Source organism: Tricharina praecox (assembly GCF_024521635.1).
Source record: "Tricharina praecox strain CBS 144465 chromosome Unknown BZA05scaffold_21, whole genome shotgun sequence".
Taxonomy (NCBI): Eukaryota; Fungi; Ascomycota; class Pezizomycetes; order Pezizales; family Pyronemataceae; genus Tricharina; species Tricharina praecox.
In genome coordinates this window covers 437,784-456,861 of record NW_026250423.1, presented here as the reverse complement: position 1 = coordinate 456,861, position 19,078 = coordinate 437,784, and the positions used below count along the sequence as shown (strand labels likewise).

Sequence of the window (19,078 nt, the reverse complement as noted above, 5' to 3'; positions counted from 1 at the left end):
CCGTTGAGCCCTCGCCCGTCAAGCCGCAGAACGTGAGTCTCACTCCCCCCCCGATGATGTTCGAGATGGGATACCAAGAGCTGGGAACGGAAAACGAAACAAACCAGAACTGAACTGTTTTAACCAGCGTTCCTGTTTGCACCGGCCAAATGTTGGAGGGCCTGGCATTGTGGTCACTTTTTTGCCAGTGGCTCAGGCTTATCGCACCAGTCGATTCAACTTTCTGTAGTTAAGTAGGTACCGAGTGCTCTGCCATGAGGCGGACCGGGGGTGGGCGGCAGGGTTTCCCACGGCCACGGCCCCCTCAGGCCTATCCCCGCTCGCCGCATCTAGGGCACGACGCCATTTCTCAGGCCTCATAGAGGGCAATAATTGAGACTGAGAGGAACACAAAAGTTAAAACCGTGTCCGAGGACTACTATATGAAGTATGCATACGAGCTTGCCGCCGATGCTTGGTGCAGCTCCTCAGCCGAGAGCCACCGACTTCCCGCTTCTACTGTTATACATACAAAATCTGGAGCTGCATAGGAATCTTAACAGCTCAGCCCGACAGCCGAGAAGCAGGATAATCGAGCTAGCAGGCTGGCGGCTCTTATTAGGTAGATATGGAAGCTTTTATTCGTTCCGGAAGCTTTTAAGTATTCGATCTGGCAGATTTCATTTGATCGAGCAGCTTTTATGCGTTCCAGAAGCTTTTGATCGACATGGCAGCTTTTATTCGATCCGGCAGCTCCAGCAGCTCTAGCTGTCCAAGCATATGAATTGCGCCATGTGAACGATTAACCATTGCCGTGGCGAACTGAGGTATTGAAGTCTCTAATATCCATCTAGGTCTGCAGAATCCCGACATCCTGTCTATAGTTTACCAACACCACGCCTCGCTATCTCCTCCCCGCCAACGTCGTTTCAAGTACTTCGTATGTAAGGATACCTTCCAAGTTCCAACCATCACGTAGTCCCCGCCTCCACCATAGCAGCCAGTACAGCCGCGCCAATAACGCCGCCATCCCTGGCGCCGACGAGTTCCACCTTCCCCACTCCCGCCAGTACATCCAGAAACTGTTGACACCTCTCTCTGAACCTCCAGTACAGCTCCAGCACCGTCCCCGTGAACCCTACGACGACCTTCCTATTCCCGCCCGCCAGCTCGTCATTGACGGCGAGCACGCCAATGGTCGCAGCGGCAACGAGTGCCGCGGCACGGTCCGAGACCGCTCCCGCAATCTCCCGGAACGCAGCGGTTCGCTGCGCATCCCAGAACTCCGCCGAGCCCGAGCCAAAGTATGTCCGCAGCACCTCCGTCGCGGCGTCCACCGATGCCGCCCCCTCGACCTTCGAGCACAGCTTTGTATCGACCGCATAGGGCATCGTCAATATCTGCGGCAGCGGCACATCCCCGGCGGCAGCAAATAACTCCACCGCCGCCAGTCTCACCAGCTCGCCGAGATACCTCCCGCCCACCATCTCCTCAAACGGCTGGAACCCCGGCTTCTCGCTACGCGCAGCCAGGTCCTCATCCCACGCCGTCCGGATCGGCACCAGCGACGGCAGTGTGCCGTAGAGACTCCACTCCGTGTTCATCAAAATCACCTGTGCGCCTTCGCGGCGCTTATCAGCGGCAAGCTTTTCGACAGGGCAGAGACAGGTGGCGTTTGTGCCCGTGCCCGCGATGATTCCGGCGGCGGCGTGGGTGCCGGCGCTGGGTGGGCGGAGGTACGCGGTCGAGAGGAGGGTGGCGACGGAGTCGTTGGTGATTGCGGTCATGCGCAGGGGCGGGGAGGCAGTGGTGGCGGTGGTGGTAGCGGGAAGAGCGTCGTAGGCGTTCAACAGGAGCGCGGCTAGATTGTTGGTTCGCTCGACGGTGAAGCCTTTGCCCATACGCATTATTACGGCGGAGGTGTGCGATTCCTGTCTGCGGCATCGTCAGCTGGGTTCGGCAGGAAGACGGTAGCCCGGGACTCACTGCATCGGGAAAGAAAACGCCACGCCGACGCGGATCCCCTCTGCGAATACCTCCTCCCGCTCCTTTCCCGCCAGCGTCGCTACATACGCCTGCACAATCTCCGCCGTCCGCTGCGCAACCCAGCCAAACAGCGTATCGGCAGTTCCGCTCTTGAGCGACTCGGGTATCAGCCAGCTTCCCTGCGGCGAGATTCTCAATCGTTCATCCCCATCACCCCCGGAATTGCCGAGCAGCTCGACAATGGCAACACGAAGATTTGAGCCGCCCAGATCGAGAACGAGGAAGGTTCCTGTCTCGGATCCGTCCGGCAGAGAGATGATCGGCGTAGGCAGAAACTGTGCGCGAGAGTGCGCTGCGATGTCGTTGAAGGTACTCTCGAAACTCTGCGCGAGCTCGGGCAGCTGCGACAGCGGCGCGCGGAGCTCGGCTAGAAAAGTATCTGGCAGGCGCATGGCGTAACAGAGAGCGAGAGAGAGAGAGGAGGGGAGAGAAAAGGAGGGAGGGAGGGATGGAGATAGAGAGGGGAAGAGAGAGAGGGCGATAGAGAGAGAAAGCGGTGGAGTAGATCGAGAAAGACATCTGTGCTACCTCACTCCAATAGGTAGGTCTGGAAGTCACAGGGCCCATGGTCCATGGAGAGCTGCTATTTCAGGTCCGTTCCTGACAGGGGGGGAGACCGCTTCTCGTGCGCACGGAGGCGCCGGTGCGGGGGAAACGGCGAGTCTCGGATGGCACATCACAAACGGATAGAGCAGTCAAACAAGTGGGAGAACACAGAAGACAGCCCCACAACGTTGAACCCAATGGATGGTGCGCCCTCTCGGGCCCGGCGAAGCCTACTTTACTCGCTAATCGAATCTGTGGACACATCCGGCCATCAGGGCCCAAGCGTGTCCACCGAACGTCTGGATTAGCGAGCAGGCATTGACGCTCGTCCCCAGGAAGCCAGAGATAGCAGCTCGTTTCCGCAGCCATCTTTCGTCATCTGGTAGGTGAGATATAAACTTATCGGCGGCAGCGCTGTCAACTGATCCACCAGACGATAGGCAATGGTGTCATGTAGGGTCACTCGTTTGGTATCGCTACGAGCCGCATGCTTAACGCGTCCCCCTGGAATCGGCAGCAACTGCCGCTTTCTGCTGTGTGTGGACCGCGTCGAAAAAGCAAGTTCAATCGACATTCTTTACACGTGGTCCGCGAAAGAGGAGGGGAGGATGATGATGAAGAGGAGGAGAGGAGGAGAGGGGGGCATAAAGAGGAGTAGTAGCAGGAGGAGACGGAGGAGTGGGAGGAGGCGGAGGAGTGGGAGAGGAGGAGTGGGAGGAGGAGTGGGAGGAGGCGGAGGAGTGGGAGGAGGGCGATCGTTGTTCGCTTCACTTGTGAAGAGTCTGCTATGCGGCGTTTGCTCGAATGTCGCACTCCACCAGGTGCAGCGAATTCTGGGGAAGGTCTCTAGACTGCTTCGAATACTTCGACCGCATCCTTGGTGGCGATTCTTCGACGCGGGAACGTGCATATTCTATTCCAGCCGTCGAGTGGGCAAGCAGAAAGAACAAGCAAATGGCAAACGCCCAAAATGCTGTGAACGGAACGCACGCTCAAACATCGGCGTGAAAGGCGTGCGGTCCGGTCGTGGAATGGATGTACATAGCAAATCGTCACGTAGATAAATGCATCCGACTCCCATCCTTTCTGTCTCTCTAAGAAGTGCGGCGTGCCTCGTGCATCGAAAACCCGAAATGTCCAGGCCCAAGTCCGCCACCAAAACCGATGGCGCTACCACCACCCACACGCTAGCGTCAACCGTAAACTCGTCGTTGTCGCGTTCCTCCTCTGCTTCGAACGGCGACAGCAACCCCGTTCACCCTTTCCTCCTGCCCCCACCGCCGCACATTCAAAAGTCAGAGCAGCCTCGCCCACCACCTCCACCTCCTTTCGTCGCTGCCCCTCGTCACCTCCCAGCCCACCACCACCCTTTCCCCATCTCTCGCGTCCAACCCAGCTTCCTTCCCGCTCCTGCCCCTTTCCGTTCCTCGAGTCGCCGTCCCATCTACATCTCCTCCGACTCCGAGCCCGAGCCCGAGCCCAGCGTCGCGCCCCAGCACCGGCACCAGCATCAGCGCAAGCGAATCCGTCAACATCCCAACCGCCCCGCGTACGCTATGGCACCCGCCAGCGCGTCATCCGGGGGCTCCCCTGGACCTAGCAGCCGGCGCACCTCAGGGCGCGTCAAAGCCTCTGCGCCTCCCGCTCCCGCTGCACCTTCCTCGAAGGCCTCGACCTCCTCCCGCGCAGCCCACCAATCCGAAGCCGCGGCCGGGAATGCCACCACAGCAGCAGCAGCTTCTTCTTCGGGAGGTCGCTCACTCCGTCCCAGACGCGAGAGCGTAGGACTCTACGAGATTTCGTCGGATTCATCGGATGGGAAGGGTAGCGACTCGGAGCACCAGGATGAGGACCATGATGACGAGGAGGAGGAGGAGGATGAGGAGGAGGGAGAAGAACAGGAGGAGAACAAGGAGCCCGTGAAGGAGAGAGCTGAGCGTGGTGTAGGGTCAGGTCGATCCTTGAGGCCCCGTGGCTCGCTCGCTGCTCCGGCGGGTTTGGCCGACTACGTCGATAGCAATACTGCGCTTAGTAACCGCAAGCGGACGACCAAGAAGCGGAAGTCCGGGAAGAAGAAGCACCTACAGAAGCGTCTGCCAGCTGGAAAGGCTTGCCAAGCGTGTCGTGATGCGAGACGCAGGTGTGATAGGAAGAAGCCACGGTGCGGAGGGTGTGTTCGTGCCGGAGTCTCGTGTGTTCTGCCCGATGCCGGGGACCCGAACTATCCGGATGAGGTCGGAGATGGAGATGACGAGGGCGAATATTCTGTTAGGACGGAGATTCGCATGTTACTCGAGGAGACCAAGAGAAAGCGGGACGAATTCTACATTAAGTACAGGGACCTGTATGAGCCTTTACTGCCAGAGAAGAATTACATCGCCAAACTGGCTGAGAAGAGACTCCTGGAGTCTGCCTCGAATCCGGACGTCACGATGAAGGACAGCCCTCAGATTCCTGTCAAGGCGGAGTCAAATGTTACTGGCGAGCCCAACTCGGTGAAGACTGAGGCCCCGGTGAATGGCGTCAAGCTTGAGGATGGCAATGCCAAGTTCGAAGTCGAGGTCCGGGATAATGTCAAGGCCGAAGACGACCAGAAAGAACGCGTTGAAACCATCAAGTATCCAGAAGTGGTTCCTTATGAGCTCTTGGACAAACAGCCCAAACAGTATGTATCTGTTGCCCAATGACACCTGAGATGTATCTAACGGAATCTGCAGTGTCAAAGCTACCATGAAACCTTATCAGTTGTCTGGCCTTTCGTACCTGCTCTGGCTCTACAGGAACGGTGCTTCTGGCATCTTAGGTGATGAGATGGGTCTTGGTATGTTTCCTCCCGCTCCGTAGCCCCGACTATTCGGACGCTTACATGAAGTACAGGCAAGACTCTGCAGACACTGTCTCTGTTCTCGTACCTTACCACCTACGAGCCGGTGCCCGCAGGACATCAGCGTCCGTTCTTGGTAGTTTGCCCACTCTCGGTGCTTTCTTCCTGGATAGCGGAGTGCAAGAAATGGACTCCTCATTTGCGTGTCCTGCGCTTTCACGGACCTACTACAGAGCGTGCGAGACTCAAGAAGGTGGCCGAGACCGGTGAGCTATTCGGTGCAGACGATTCCGAAGGCGAAGGACGCGGATACGATGTCGTTGTAACCAGCTACGAGGTCTTTGAGCGTGAGAAGGCTTGGTTTCGCCGTGCGTTTGTCTGGCGTTATGTTGCTTTGGATGAAGGACACAAGATCAAAAATGACAAGACGAACATCGCATTGGCGCTGCAGGGACTCGCCGCCGAATATCGCTTGATCTTGACCGGAACGCCTCTCCAGAATAACCTCACCGAGCTTTGGGCACTGCTTCACTGGTTGTACCCGGATGTCTTCACGGAACAGACGATGAAACTGTTCAGCGATGCTTTCGACCTAACTCTCGGCAAGAATGATCTCAGTGTCATGGACAACGCTCGGAAGCTCCTCGAGTTGGTCATGCTTCGTCGTATGAAAGAGAGCATCGGAGTTAATCTTGGACTGCCCACGAAGACGGAAGTGATCATGTTCCTGCCTCTGACACCCATGCAGAGATTCTGGTACAAGCGACTCCTGACCAGGCTCGACAAGGGACTTCTCGAGGGTGTTTTTGCAAACTCAAAGGAGAAAGTGCAACAGGATCCTATCAAGACCGAAGATGGGATCAGGGGCGAGCACATCGTCAACGATCAGGAGTTGGAAGAGCTTGAGATCGACCAGTGGGGCGACACCAAGAAGATCGTTGAGCAGGCTGTGGCGGAGAGCACTTCATCGGACGGAAAGTGGAGAAAACTCATGAATCTATTGATGCAGCTACGCAAGGTATGCCCCTCCCGGGTGAAGTTCTTTTTACTGTTTCATGCTCACATGCTTCTAGTGCTGCGATCACCCGTACCTTCTCCCCAATGCAGAACCCGAGAGCGTGGCGGATCACTCCGCTACGATCATGTTGGCGTCGTCGAAAATGATCTTCCTCGATAAGCTCATCGACGAGCTTTGCATGAACCAAGGGAAGAAGGTTCTGATCTTCTCAGGGTTCACCAAGATGCTCGACGTCTGCGAAGATTTCTTGCATCTCAAGGGAGGCGATGGCAGCAAGTTCAAGTTTGGTCGACTAGATGGCACCACACCGAGAGCCAGACGAAACCTCGGAATCAGACTTTTTAATAATGACCCCAATTATAAGGTTATGTTGATTTCGACTCGCGCCGGAGGACTGGGTATCAACCTGGCGAGTGCGTCTGATGTGGTCATGTTGGAGTCCGACTGGAACCCGCAGGCCGATCTTCAAGCGCAGGCCCGTGCCCACAGAATCGGCCAGGTGAATCCGGTTACCATCTACCGTCTGATCACTCAGGGTACGGTGGAAGAGCAGATGATGGGCCGCATCCGGAAGAAGCTGTACCTCTCGGCGAAGGTCACCGAAGCAATGCGTGATATTCACACGCAGACTTCATCCGCTGGTCTCAACGGCGACACCGAAGACAATCTCCCCACGCTGTCGACCAACCAGCTGATGGCTCTTGTTCGCTCTGGTTCTCGTGCCATTGCAAGGCCTGAGATCGACCCCACGGAGATGCTGCAATGGGATTGGGAGACTACCATCCAGAAGTGCCGTGACTATCAAGAGAAGATGGAGACCGAGAACAAGGAGGGTATCAGCGATGAAACGGCTGAAGAAGAGCGTCGTTGGCTTTCCGAGATGGAGCGTGTCGAGACCCGCGTTTTCGAAGGAAAACGACACGAGAAATCGACCGATTCCAACAAGGACATCGCGAAGGACTGGGCTCGTTCTGACAGGCGCATGGGCATGGAACGTGTTGTCATGGTTGATGGTCACCCCGTCTTGAAGGAGACTATCGGTAACGACACTTGGGAAGCCGTTGCCACGTTCGCCGGTAAAGACCCTAGACTTGCGGAGCCTCCCAAGCGCAAGAGGAAGGCTATCGAGCACCAGGACTACTGTCAGATTTGCTTTAATGGAGGAACTCTACACACGTGTTCTGGCTGCCCCAGGGTATATCATGACGGATGTCTTCCCGAAGACTTTCAGCCTAGGCTTAAGGGTAGTAAGGTCGGACATTTCTACTGCCCTCAGCACGAATGTGTCGAGTGTCAGCAGAAGACAGGTATTACCCACTTCCTTTCCGCATACAGTTACAATCGCTAATCAGAATTTCATAGTTAACGCCGGAGGTCTCATCTTCCGTTGCCGTTGGTGTGAGAATGGATACTGTGAGGACTGTCTGAACTGGGAGCAGACCGAATTGATCGGAGAGAGCCTTCCCGAGCTCGATCTTCTCAACTTCGGCCCCATCGAGCAGGCGTTCTGGATTAAGTGTGAACACTGCATCCATCTCCACACGTACGACATCGACTCTAAGGCGCTTTGCGAGGAGAAAGTCAAGGCCTGGGAAGCAGAGAAGGAACGTCGCGATGCCGCCCCGCCGGAACTCACCATGGATGGCACTACCGTCCAGGGAAGCGAGGTCGCCACCCCGGTCGACGAGATGCCCGCCCTATTCATGGAGGATGAAACCGCCGGCAAGAAGCGCAGGAGGAAGACTGTCGACTCGTATGCGCCCCCGAAGTCCGCCAAGAAGGCTAAGACCGCGAAGACCCCGAAGAAGGCCAAGGCCCAGTAGCAGACCGCCACCGGCAACGGCGTTACTAACACGCTCACTTAGATTAGATCAGCACGACTCATACGGGGGGAGGGTACTACGGGACTCTTCTTTTTCTAGATTCTAATTCTGTTCTGGGGGTCTCTTTTTTCTTTTCTTTAGGAGCCGGTTGCTTTTCTCTGGTAATGGGTAAAAAAAGGGTTGGTGTGGTTGCTTGCTGTTGTGTTGTTCCTGTTCCCTTCCTATCTTTCCTAGGTTGGGTGTGTTCTTTTGTGTGTTCTGTTTTTTTTTGTTTTTTTTTGCTGTATGCTTTACCTAGAGGTCTTTTTGTAAACTTCGAATGAGTTTTCTGCAATTGGTTGGTTTTCGAGGATTTGATCGGGCGACGGGGATGACGACGGACGACGACGAAGGGTATTTGTACTGGGCTCGATGTGATGTATCTACTTCTTTTTCGCAGAGATTACTTCAGAGATTACTTGGTACCTACTCTACGGTACTGGTTACTGGCCCGACGGTTCGGGGGCTTTCGTTGTATCATTGAACAGTTGGAACTTGGCAGTTGGCAACTCATCCCAAGGCCCCTTGACTGGTTCAGGGAATCTGTAGTTGTAGCTGTAGTCGGGTTGTGCGGCGCGCCTATCTCCCGTCGATACAAGTCCTCACGAGTCACACTTCCAGCGAATCGATGCCATTGTTCTTTGGATATGGTGCTACTAGAGACCTGAGACTCACTCTCAGAAGTATCAAGTATGTAGGTTCTCAGTGATCAGTGCTCACGAAGTGGACACTGGACAGCCTACGGGCTACAGGTATTTACGGCACCCGCACCAAAGCCGCCGATACCATCATACAACGAAATCACGAAGTCACAATGCCTTGCAATTACGGCGTATGGGTATTCGGACATGCGGCGGCCACACGCCTAAGAATCCAACCAAATCCCCCATGAATCATGATCCAGCAGTGCCCACTACCCACAGGCCCACAACAGCGCTTTCAACTTTTTTTCAACTTTTCCCCCGACTACAGAGATTGTGAGTCGTGGCCCAGCACTGGCATTCCGGTATTTGGTGTTCGGCCTATGATAAGGCGAGGTCGAGATGACGAGGTGACGAGGTCATTATTCGTCCAAGACTTAAGACGAAAGACGAAAGACGAAAGACGAAAGAGAGCACGGCGGATCTGAGTACAAGGTATGTGCTGCAGTCTGCAGAAGGTCAAGGTTGAAGGTCAAGGTTGGAGGGATGGGCTCGTTCGTGATTCCGCTGGTTGACAGTTGTGATACTCGTCGATAGCTCGCGCCATAGTCTAGATAGGCTGCATGCGAAATAAAGCAGGAAGATCTGTCTCTCTCTCTCGTAGATAGCTCGGAAGGCGGACGTTGGATTGCATTGCAATGGAAGGGGGTGGCCAGGCTACGGCTTTACTGTACAGGCAATAGATGCGTTGGATTGCCGGTCAGCGGTACTTGCTAAGGAATAATTCCATATGTGAAGAATTTTGAGCCAGTAAAGTGTCTACCTAGGTTGATACAATCGAGAGGATGAGATACATGTGAAAATATGCATACCTTAATCGCGTGCCATTGTGGTGCCAAAATATGAACGATCAATAAGCTCAGAACCGACAAGAGAAGGGAAACAACTTGAATCTTGCAGGACAAAAAGGCGTAACATCCCATGAAGAATCAACCGAGAAAACCCCCAGGAAGCCCATGAAACCTCCTACTGCATTTCGCAGGGCCACGACATGTCCTACAAGTTACAACTCCATCCACCTATTCCCCTCCACCGCCCCCTCCCTTAGCACCTGCTCCCTCACGCTCCTCCCCATCCCGTTCCGCTCATACGCCTCCCTCACCTGCCTGACTAGATCCTCGGGCCTACTCCCGCCCTCACACTGTTTCCACACGCCGCCATCCCTAACACACACCGTCCTCCCCGCCACCCTGACCGTACAACTCGTTTTCACCCCCGTCTCCTGCGTGCGGCGCACACTCTCATGCAGCAACTGCTGCCCGCCCCCTGGTCCCAGGTCACTAACGCAGGCATTGAGCTCCTCAAACCCCCACCCCGCACCCTTCACCCTCTCCGTGCACCCCTTGACAAACCCCTCCTCTGCTACTCGTCCATAGTCGTCAAAGAGACACGTCGTGAACCCCCAGTACCTCTCGACGGGCGCGGGCATGGGCGGCGTCGACAGCGCGGCGCCGCACAGGTGCAGCATGTCGCCGAGACATTCTGAAGGCCCGTGGGGACACGATATACCACCGCCTGACGCGGCGGTGCCGATGAAGGTCAGTCGGAGCGTGGAGATGTTGAGCAGGGAGGGGAGTGCCGGGGTGATCAGTGAGCGGAGGCAGGAGACGGCGTCGGGACATTGCGACATTAGGTGCAGCTCTATGGGCACGGGCGCGGGCGTGGCGGCGAGGGCCAAGAGGGCCAAGAGGGGGAGGGTGAGGAGCGTGGGGAGCTTCATCTTGGTTGGTTGGGTTGGTGATCGGGCTGTGGAGGTGGTGTGAGAGGCGGAGGAAATGATGGGAGAGGATGAGAGGTGGTGCAGGCGGGAGGTTGGAGGTTGGGCTGTATGACGTAGCCGGGGTCAGTCCCGATCCACGGGTCTTTTTGCACCACTGTCGGGACTTTCAATGGTACACAAAAATGTGAAGATACTCTGACTACTTGGACATTTTACGAATGCTAGACAGCAGGTCCTTAAGAAATGGCACAGCTGCGATCAAGAAAGCCCGACAGCAACCGTCGTGAATCGCGATTCTTCACGTGACACGAGCTCTACTAGTCAGTAGAGTAGCTGTCCCTGGTACCGGTCAGGGATCCAGGGACCATAGATAAGCTCAAGCTATCGCCCCACCAGCAACCCCTCATCGCCCCATCTCTCCCTGATCCACCACAAAAATGACCACCACGATCACGACCATCTCGCCCATCAGCGGCGCTGCCATCCTGACCCGATCGGGAGTCACCGAATCCGACTTCCCGCCCATCCTCGCCACCGCACAAAAAGCCTTCTCGACCTTCCGCCACACGCACCCTCTAGCGGCACGACAGCAAATCGTCAAGAAGGCCCTACAGATTCTGGCAAGCAGGTCAGATGAGCTCGGAAAGGAGATTACAGAGCAGATGGGACGGCCGATTGCCTACACGCCGAAGGAGGTCGCCACTGCGGTGAAGCGCGGAGAGTACTTGCTTAAGGTGTCGGGCGAGGCGTTGAAGGATACCCCCGGAGAGGTGGAGGAGGGCTTTAAGAGGTGGATTCGGAAGGAACCGCTGGGGGTTGTGCTGGTTGTTTTTGCGTGGAATGTGAGTTCTCGTTGAGCTTGTGAGGGGTGAGAGGGATTGCGGACTGACAGTGGAATGGTAGTATCCGTACTTGATCCTTGTCAACTCCCTTATCCCCGCGTTGCTGGCGGGAAACACACTGCTGCTCAAGCCCTCGCCGCAGACTCCAACGATCGCGGAGCACATGGTTTCGATCTTCGAGGAAGCGGGGCTTCCCTCGGGCGTGCTGCAGACAGTGCACTGCGGCGACCTCCCTACGCTATCCAAACTCGTCGCGCGCCCGGAAATCGCATCAATAGCGTTTACCGGCTCGGTGGCGGGCGGACTCGCAATCCAGCAAGCGGCATCCAGCCGGATCGTCCCCGTCGGCCTCGAGCTCGGCGGCAACGACCCGGCCTACATCCGCGCAGACGTCGACGTCGCCTGGGCCGCCGCCGAAATCGTCGACGGCGCCGTCTTCAACTCTGGTCAAAGCTGCTGCTCGATCGAGCGCGTGTACGTGCACGCCGACATCTACAACCAGTTCCTTGCCGAGGTCGTCAATGTCCTCGAGGGCTACAAACTCGGCGACCCCCTGGACGCAGCCACGCACCTGGGCCCCGTCGTGTCCGCCCGCAGCGCGTCCACAATCGCCGAGCACGTCGCCGACGCCCTCGCCAACGGCGCGCGCCTCCTCACACCAGACGTCTTCTCTGCCGGCCAGGCCCTCGGCCAAACCTTCGTCCGCCCCGAGCTCCTCGCCGACTGCACCCCCAGCATGCGCGTCATGCGCGAGGAAACCTTCGGTCCACTCATCCCGGTGCAAAAAGTCGCGTCGGACGCGGAGGCAGTCGCTCTAATGAACGATTCCTCGCTCGGCCTGACCGCGAGCGTCTGGACTAGCGACCTGGCCACGGGCGAGGAGCTGCTGCATTTGATCGAGGCGGGCACCGTGTTTGTTAACAGATGCGATTATCCCTCGCCGGATTTGGCGTGGACGGGCTGGAAGGATTCGGGAAGGGGGGTTACGCTGAGTAGGTTCGGCTTTGAGCAGTTTGTTAGGCTCAAGAGTTTTCATCTCAAGGATTATCCGAAGTAAATGGGGCGGATGGGGATGTGGATGGGGATGGGCCCAGGGCTGAGGGGATGGGGGACGGAGGGGGGTGTATTTGTAGATAAGGGGTGCTACGTAAAATGACTCAATGAGATTGTTTTGCTCTTACAGGCCGGGTTGTGAAGACTACGGTATTCTTGAGAGCTGCATTCCCAAATCTGAACTTGCCTTCTACAATACTTCCCAGCTGCAGGATGAGTCCGCAAGCCTTGCGTCCAGTGCCTTCGATAGTCCAGTCCGTCCGTCCGTCTTTCGACAAAAGTCGGACTGAACTGAGGGGTTCAGTCCGTCCGGAAGTCTGCGTTGACTGGACTGGACTGGACAGTCTGTGCAACTGTTAGGGCTGGAGTCGCTGGACGGACTGCAGTCGACTGGACAGACTGGACTGGCACTTTGAATAGAAAATGTTCGAAATCAGCAATGAACTTTGTGTACACGTCTATAGTACAAGCTGTACAGCTATTGCAGATCATCCTCGTGCAGTGCATTGAGGATAGGTAGTCTCCTTCTGCTTAATATCGCCCTTTGTAAAAGCTACAAGACCATCTCGTTGCCAGCTTTGAGAGTCGAGACATTCCAGCGCCTCCAGCACCACCAGTACACCCGGGCCGTCACCCATCCCGCAGCAGCGACGATGAGAGAGACTAATTTTCGCCGCACTAAAAACTCGCTCCGGCTCTGCACTCGTGGTGGGAATACATACTCAAATATTCGAGGGCCATTCTGGCAAGATCTTTCCAGCGAGGTTCATGTGATAGGTTCTAAGAAAGAGTGCTGCCCGCTAGCCACATAACTAGGTCGACCTAAAAATTTCAGAAAGTGGCAGTCTGTCAGTCGACTGTACTAATAGTCGACTGCAGCCCAGGGCGGCAAATCTTTGGGACGGACTGAAGGCAAACCGTCCTCTAATTTTATGGACTGGACTGGCCTGGTGCAGTCCGGACTGGACGGACTAACGTCCGGATTGAACTATCGAGAGCACTGGATTCCTGGCTGACTGCCAAGGATAATCAGCATGGCTGCAGGAAGATCGCGGTTGGTCGGAATTTAGACGGACGTTCCGGGCAAGAGTGATCACTCATGAGTTGGTTCAACCGAAAGTCACGATTCACGCACGTTGTTGGGAAGATGGTGCACGTTTATTAAGCTAAGATGTGATGGCAAAGCAGAAAAAGAAGTCGATAGTAAGTAATTTAGGTAGGTAGGTAAATACGGGCATAAGTGGTGATATAAGTACACGGTTTCAAAATCTTCCAGAACTTCATGTGATAGAAATCGGAAATATAACTTCAGATATCGCCGCCACTGCCGTCCCCAAGATATGGTCGTGGTAAGCAAGCGTCCCAAATATGCATTACATTTCTGTCGTTCAGCTCGTCTGTGGACACTGGTCAGCAAATCCAGAGGGTGATGCTAAACCTGGGCAATGGTGAGCGCGTGCATCAATCATCTACGTGACATGGTGAGTCTCCTGAGTCCTGATATCCTCGAGAAACCTGGTGACGTCCGTTTTCTCACTCTGAGTAGCAATGAGGCCATAGACGAGGTGAATAGCGAAGTCGACGTCGGCTCCATTGTCGACAAGTAATATAGCGGCCTCCCTGGCCCCTTGCTGCATCCTTACCACTTCCGCCTCGCGCTCCTCGTCCGGAATCTTCGCGAGACCGCTCCTCGAGAGCCCCATGACCGCTGTCCTCGCCGCGACGACGAGCGCAGTCTTTGGCTGATCCCGCTTCGCATGGGAGAGCGAGTCGACCTCTGCCTCGTGTCGCAGGAGCACACGGATGACGCCGACGTGCCCGCGATGCGCGGCGACATGCAGCGGGCGCCAGTTGTTTGGGCGGCCCTCGACGTCGGCGCCCGCTCGCAGCATCATCTCGACGATGTGGGGGTTCCCAGCCGCGACTGTGGGCCTTAGGAACCACGTCAACGCGTCGGCGTCGACGTCCTCGCGCGAGATGAACACGGAGAGGATCGAGATGTAGCCCTGTTCCATGGCGAACTCGAACAATCCCGAGGCGTGCGAGAACCAGTTGCCGGCATCCTGCGCGTCCATGGCGTCCAGCAGGAAGACGGTGAGCGCGGCGTGCTCGTGGCACACGGCACAGCCGAGCGGCGTCAGATTTTCCATGTATTCGCGGGTTGCGTCGAGCTTCCCGCCCAAGTGCCGGCGGAGTGGGCTGGTTAGGTGGAAGGCCACGTGCGGATCTGCGCCGTACTGCACGAGGAGCCGGCATAGTGGGAGGTTTCCGGCGAGTGCGGCGATGTGCAGCGGGGTTATTGCGCGGATATCACATGGTGCGGACACAAAGAGATTGGGAATCGCACCGGCGGAGAGGAGCGTGGTTGCGAGGGTGAGGTTGCTGGTGGATGCCGCATGGAGAAGCGCCGAGACACCGCCGTCGTCTGAGATCGCGCGGCGGTGGAACTTCTGGGTGAGGCAATGGTAGAGCGTACGGTTTGCGAAGAGGAGAGATGCGAAGGATTCGATCTCAAGATGATCGGTGACCATGAATACCAGCTCCGTAGCGATAGTGTCGAGCGCCATGTCGAGGTGGGGGGAAGAGGTTAGGTTAGTAGATAAGGTAAGCTCAGGTATTAGACTTGATGGAGGTTGAGGGCGGCTATAGTGACTGCTGTCATTGAAAGCTCTCGGGATGACTCATCTGTGCGCTTCGCATTGGCAAATCACATCAGACGTCCGCAGCATGGGTTTCCACTCGTCATAAGTGTAGGGACAACCTTGAATAGGCATAGAGCATCCTCCGCTAGGTCTATCTCACGTATCCCACCCACGAAAACCTCCACCCACGAAAACCTCCGCAATCCCACTCTATTTTATTCGTGATTCCGCTTGCAGCTCTCATTTCGCCCCCTAAACATGCGCCGGAATCACCCCCACACAACAGCTAGACAATATGAACTTTTTTTTATATCCCCGACCGTCCCTCATTCACCAACGTGGCACATGACTTTGTCCATTCTACCATTGGCCCTCTTTTTGCCCGGGAGACGTGGAAGATCCAGCTTGGCGATCAGCAACCCAGCTACTAGGGACATCGCGAAGATGAAGACGAAACACAACTGTAGCGCGGAGTTGTAGGAATCGGTTACTGTGTTCCGTTAGTCACGAGATGTGGGAGATCTGGATGGAGGGAATACCTTGACGCAACTGCTCCCCCTTCAGGTGGAAGATGCTCTGCACGCTTGTTCTCGCCCTCTCGATGACCTCTTCCCTATCAACACCCGTAACATTCTCATTCAAGAAGACGAGCAAGAAGTTCTGGACGATCAGCGAACTCATGGCAACGCCCATCACTCCACCGAGTGAGCGCAGCATGATCAGCGTCGACGTCACAACCGCCTGATCCGTCTGCGTGCTCATCGCCAGGATTCCTAGGAGTGCACTCGGGAAGACGAAACCACTGCCGAAATGGCAAGGCACAAGGAAGAAGAAATATGCCCACGATGGCAGTTCGCGGGGTATAATGGTGTATAGGAAGCAACCGACCACCATCAGAATGCCACCGATGTAGAAGGTCAAGTCGAAGCGCTGGATGCGGGTGATTATGAGACCGGTCACGACCCCGGATGCGGAGTTCATTATTGCGGGGATCAGAAGGCGGCTTCCAGCTTGCGTAGCACTCTCGAGGCGGACGGCTTGGAAGTAAAGGGGGAGGTTGAACAGGACCTTGTTTGTCAGCTGAAAATTGTACTCGATGGGGGAAGGACGGGGCTTCAGCTTACAGCATTGATGATAGCCATGCTGAAGAAGTTGTTGAATATTATCAGTCCCCGCGAAGATGCCAGAAGTTTCAATGGCATGACAGGCGAGATGGCCTTGGCCTCTGTACGCACTAGGAGGTTCGCCAGAACGAGCCCAATGCATAGCGAGGCGAGAATCTTCCAATCGCTCCACGGCAGTACATTCCCTCCTAGGTTCATGCCGAGGATCAAGAACATCAGCCCAGTCGTCAGATAGAATGAGCCCGCGAAGTCAAAGTCCTTGAAGCGATCCCACAGGGCTGTAGCCGAATCTGCTTTGTCCCGCGATGGCATCGTCACGAAGAGAACTATCACGCAAATGACGCCGAAGGGAACCTGTAGCCCGAATGTCGCTCGCCATCCCCAGGCATCGGCGATTGCACCACCAGTTGCGGCACCGAGGACTCCACCAAGACCCCAAGCGAGGTTATTGATGCTCTGGTATGTCCCACGAATCTCAATCGGCAGAAGATCACTAAGAACGATTGCGCCCCTGCATCACCCAATGTCAGTCTCCGCAATTCGACCATACAGATAGACGAGACTATTCACATCGTCATCATCCCCCCAGCTCCAAGCCCACACACTGCTCTCGCCGCGATGAAACTGTAGATGTTCTGCGCACGAGCACACCACAGAGTTGAAATGGTGAATACGAGGCACGAGAATATGAACGGCGGTTTTCGACCAAGCACGTCGCTCAACCTTCCGTACAGCGGCTGGAAACTTGTCGCCGTCAGAAGGAAGGATGTGGACAACCAGGAGGCAAGCTCCGAAGCCTTGAAATCCGATGTGACAGAGGTGTGAGTTGACGCCATGATAGTGCCATCGAAAGCCCCGAGGAAGTTAGCAAGGAGGATTCCTGCATTATCTCATCAGCACTCAAGATTCCTATGTACTCATATGTATGTATGTATGTAGCGCAGGAAATTCACCACAGAAGATGACCCAGAACTGGCCCTTGCTGATGCCGCCGTGGAAGCTCATCTCGCTCGTCTCGCCGTCCCCGTTCACGGAACCAGGACGATACCTGAGCGTGTCATCCCTAGGCAGTGTCGTATCACCGTTCTCATCCGGCGAACACGCAATCGGAGGAATTGCCTCGACCTCGATTCCGATAGGAGGTGCACCGGTTATCGACAGCACAGACAAGAGCTCACTGTGCTCATCTCCGTGTGCAATGGTGCCGGCTGGACTCTCGTCAGTGTGCCGTGGTGATTGGAATCTGTTTGAGGACAATAGCAAGGGCGTGTTCTCGGATGATGCCTCGTCGTCTCGAGACGTGATGCTGCTTGAATGGGTGCTCCTCGTAGTGGCCGGCACTGACAGAGAGCCGTAGCTCGCCATCGTGACGGTGCTCTTGATTCTGCTGGTGGTCCTGAACCCGATGGACGGAGGGAGGAGGGAGGAGAGAGGAAAGAGGAGGGAGTGGGAGGAAGTGGGTGACTGTCAAAACACCACCACACACAGCTGCAATCACAACTATTTTGAGAAAGACCAACAACGAAGCACAGGCAAAGACCAGCTGCAGAGAAGTACAAACAAAAGTAAATGGGGTCTTAAGAAAGGACTTAAATGAACCTAAGTCGCAACAGAGGAAAGAGAATGGAAGACGATAGTGACTTCCTTCAGTCTCAGCACACCCGGACGAATACGAGCTGATATTTGTACCCTACGTCCATCTGCCCTTCATCCCAACAAGGATTTATCTGGCCCCACATGCGGGGTGCATTCACTGCTGGTAGGTAAAGATTTGGCTATCTCTCCCAGAGACACTTTCCTGGTGTAACAAGCATGGGAATAAAAGTTGTGGGAAAGTACTAGATCTCTTGGCCGGCCGCAGACGCAAATGTGCGTGCGCGGATACATGAGTGAGGAAGTAAGTAAGAAGTGGTTGTGTAGACGGGGTATGGACGGGACGGAAACGGAAAGGAAAGGGTGCTCGCTTCTTCATGGGTGATCTGCACCACACAGCCAACCGGTCCCACTCGCCTTCAAGTCACTTCGTTCTCCGAGCTTGACTTGACGGAACCTCCGTCGTGGGTCATTCCACTCTGATAGGTATCACAGCTCGTGAGAAAACCCGTCCTTTGCAACTCTTCCCTCCCTCCTCCACCGCTCCCCTCGGAGACTCTTCATGATTTCACGAGCAAGGAGCTACTACGGTATAGTCCGGTAAGTACCTAGGCCCTGCCTGGCCTCCCGGTCTTCCGGCTATCACACCCACACCCACATATCGAGCTTCTCTCCTGCGCGTGTGATCACTCTCCAGATAGAAGCTCGAAGCTGATATCGCTGAAGGGCGGGGAAGCTAGGCCAGCTTCTTACTTAGAGGCATACTTTTACCCCACCGTCAGCCACCCATGCATGAGGCTATGATCCAACGTCGCGCGCACTCGATGATTTCTCGGATTTCAGATGTCCGAGGAAAGTAAGGTGTTGATCGCGGACGCTACTGTGCCGCAACCTGCTCGCGTTCTTTGACTGCATATGATCCTTCGTGCGTTCGAGGGGGACCACCGATATGTACATACGGTCTCGAGCATCGTCGGATATGCGCTGAAATCCGCAGACTCTCCTCGCGAGCCGTGTGCATACATAGGAGATCGGCCCCCCGAAAGCCGGATGGCCAGGCCCGCAGTTGGCGAACCACGGGTAAAGCGTGAGGCGAAAGGGTTGAGTCGTCGGACCCTGAGACATATC

At 55.7% G+C, this 19,078-nt stretch overlaps 6 protein-coding genes across 6 annotated transcripts; 2 read left to right on the top strand and 4 right to left on the bottom strand.

The window, feature by feature from the left end:
• Positions 1–856: 856 nt before the first annotated feature.
• On the bottom strand, positions 857–2,515 carry BZA05DRAFT_126098 (uncharacterized protein). Its single transcript, XM_051478738.1, has 2 exons — positions 1,966–2,515; positions 857–1,914 (listed from the first exon to the last, which is right to left on the bottom strand). Exons 1-2 carry the CDS (start codon positions 2,415–2,417, stop codon positions 951–953), a joined length of 1,416 nt encoding a protein of 471 aa, XP_051337377.1. The 5' UTR covers positions 2,418–2,515; the 3' UTR covers positions 857–950.
• A 2,488-nt stretch (positions 2,516–5,003) lies between these two features.
• On the top strand, positions 5,004–8,236 carry BZA05DRAFT_340836 (SNF2 family N-terminal domain-containing protein; the record flags this gene model as incomplete). Its single annotated transcript, XM_051480983.1, has 5 exons — positions 5,004–5,236; positions 5,289–5,392; positions 5,449–6,413; positions 6,469–7,720; positions 7,776–8,236. 5 exons carry the CDS (start codon positions 5,004–5,006, stop codon positions 8,234–8,236), a joined length of 3,015 nt encoding a protein of 1,004 aa, XP_051337376.1.
• Positions 8,237–9,516: 1,280 nt separating this feature from the next.
• BZA05DRAFT_405219 (uncharacterized protein) lies at positions 9,517–10,908 on the bottom strand. Its single transcript, XM_051484397.1, has one exon. It carries the CDS (start codon positions 10,694–10,696, stop codon positions 9,980–9,982), a length of 717 nt encoding a protein of 238 aa, XP_051337375.1. The 5' UTR covers positions 10,697–10,908; the 3' UTR covers positions 9,517–9,979.
• Positions 10,909–11,043: 135 nt separating this feature from the next.
• On the top strand, positions 11,044–12,695 carry BZA05DRAFT_356678 (Aldehyde/histidinol dehydrogenase). Its single transcript, XM_051481415.1, has 2 exons — positions 11,044–11,538; positions 11,600–12,695. The coding sequence occupies exons 1-2, from the start codon at positions 11,134–11,136 to the stop codon at positions 12,593–12,595; spliced, it is 1,401 nt and encodes a 466-aa protein (XP_051337374.1). The 5' UTR covers positions 11,044–11,133; the 3' UTR covers positions 12,596–12,695.
• Positions 12,696–13,732: 1,037 nt separating this feature from the next.
• On the bottom strand, positions 13,733–15,213 carry BZA05DRAFT_405214 (ankyrin repeat-containing domain protein). Its single transcript, XM_051484396.1, has one exon. The coding sequence runs from the start codon at positions 15,156–15,158 to the stop codon at positions 14,061–14,063; it is 1,098 nt and encodes a 365-aa protein (XP_051337373.1). The 5' UTR covers positions 15,159–15,213; the 3' UTR covers positions 13,733–14,060.
• Positions 15,214–15,229: 16 nt separating this feature from the next.
• Positions 15,230–18,004, bottom strand: BZA05DRAFT_405210 (major facilitator superfamily domain-containing protein). The gene is made up of 5 exons (XM_051484395.1): positions 17,311–18,004; positions 16,928–17,237; positions 16,358–16,868; positions 15,773–16,301; positions 15,230–15,723 (listed from the first exon to the last, which is right to left on the bottom strand). The coding sequence occupies exons 1-5, from the start codon at positions 17,720–17,722 to the stop codon at positions 15,560–15,562; spliced, it is 1,926 nt and encodes a 641-aa protein (XP_051337372.1). The 5' UTR covers positions 17,723–18,004; the 3' UTR covers positions 15,230–15,559.
• Between the last annotated feature and the right edge of the window lie 1,074 nt (positions 18,005–19,078).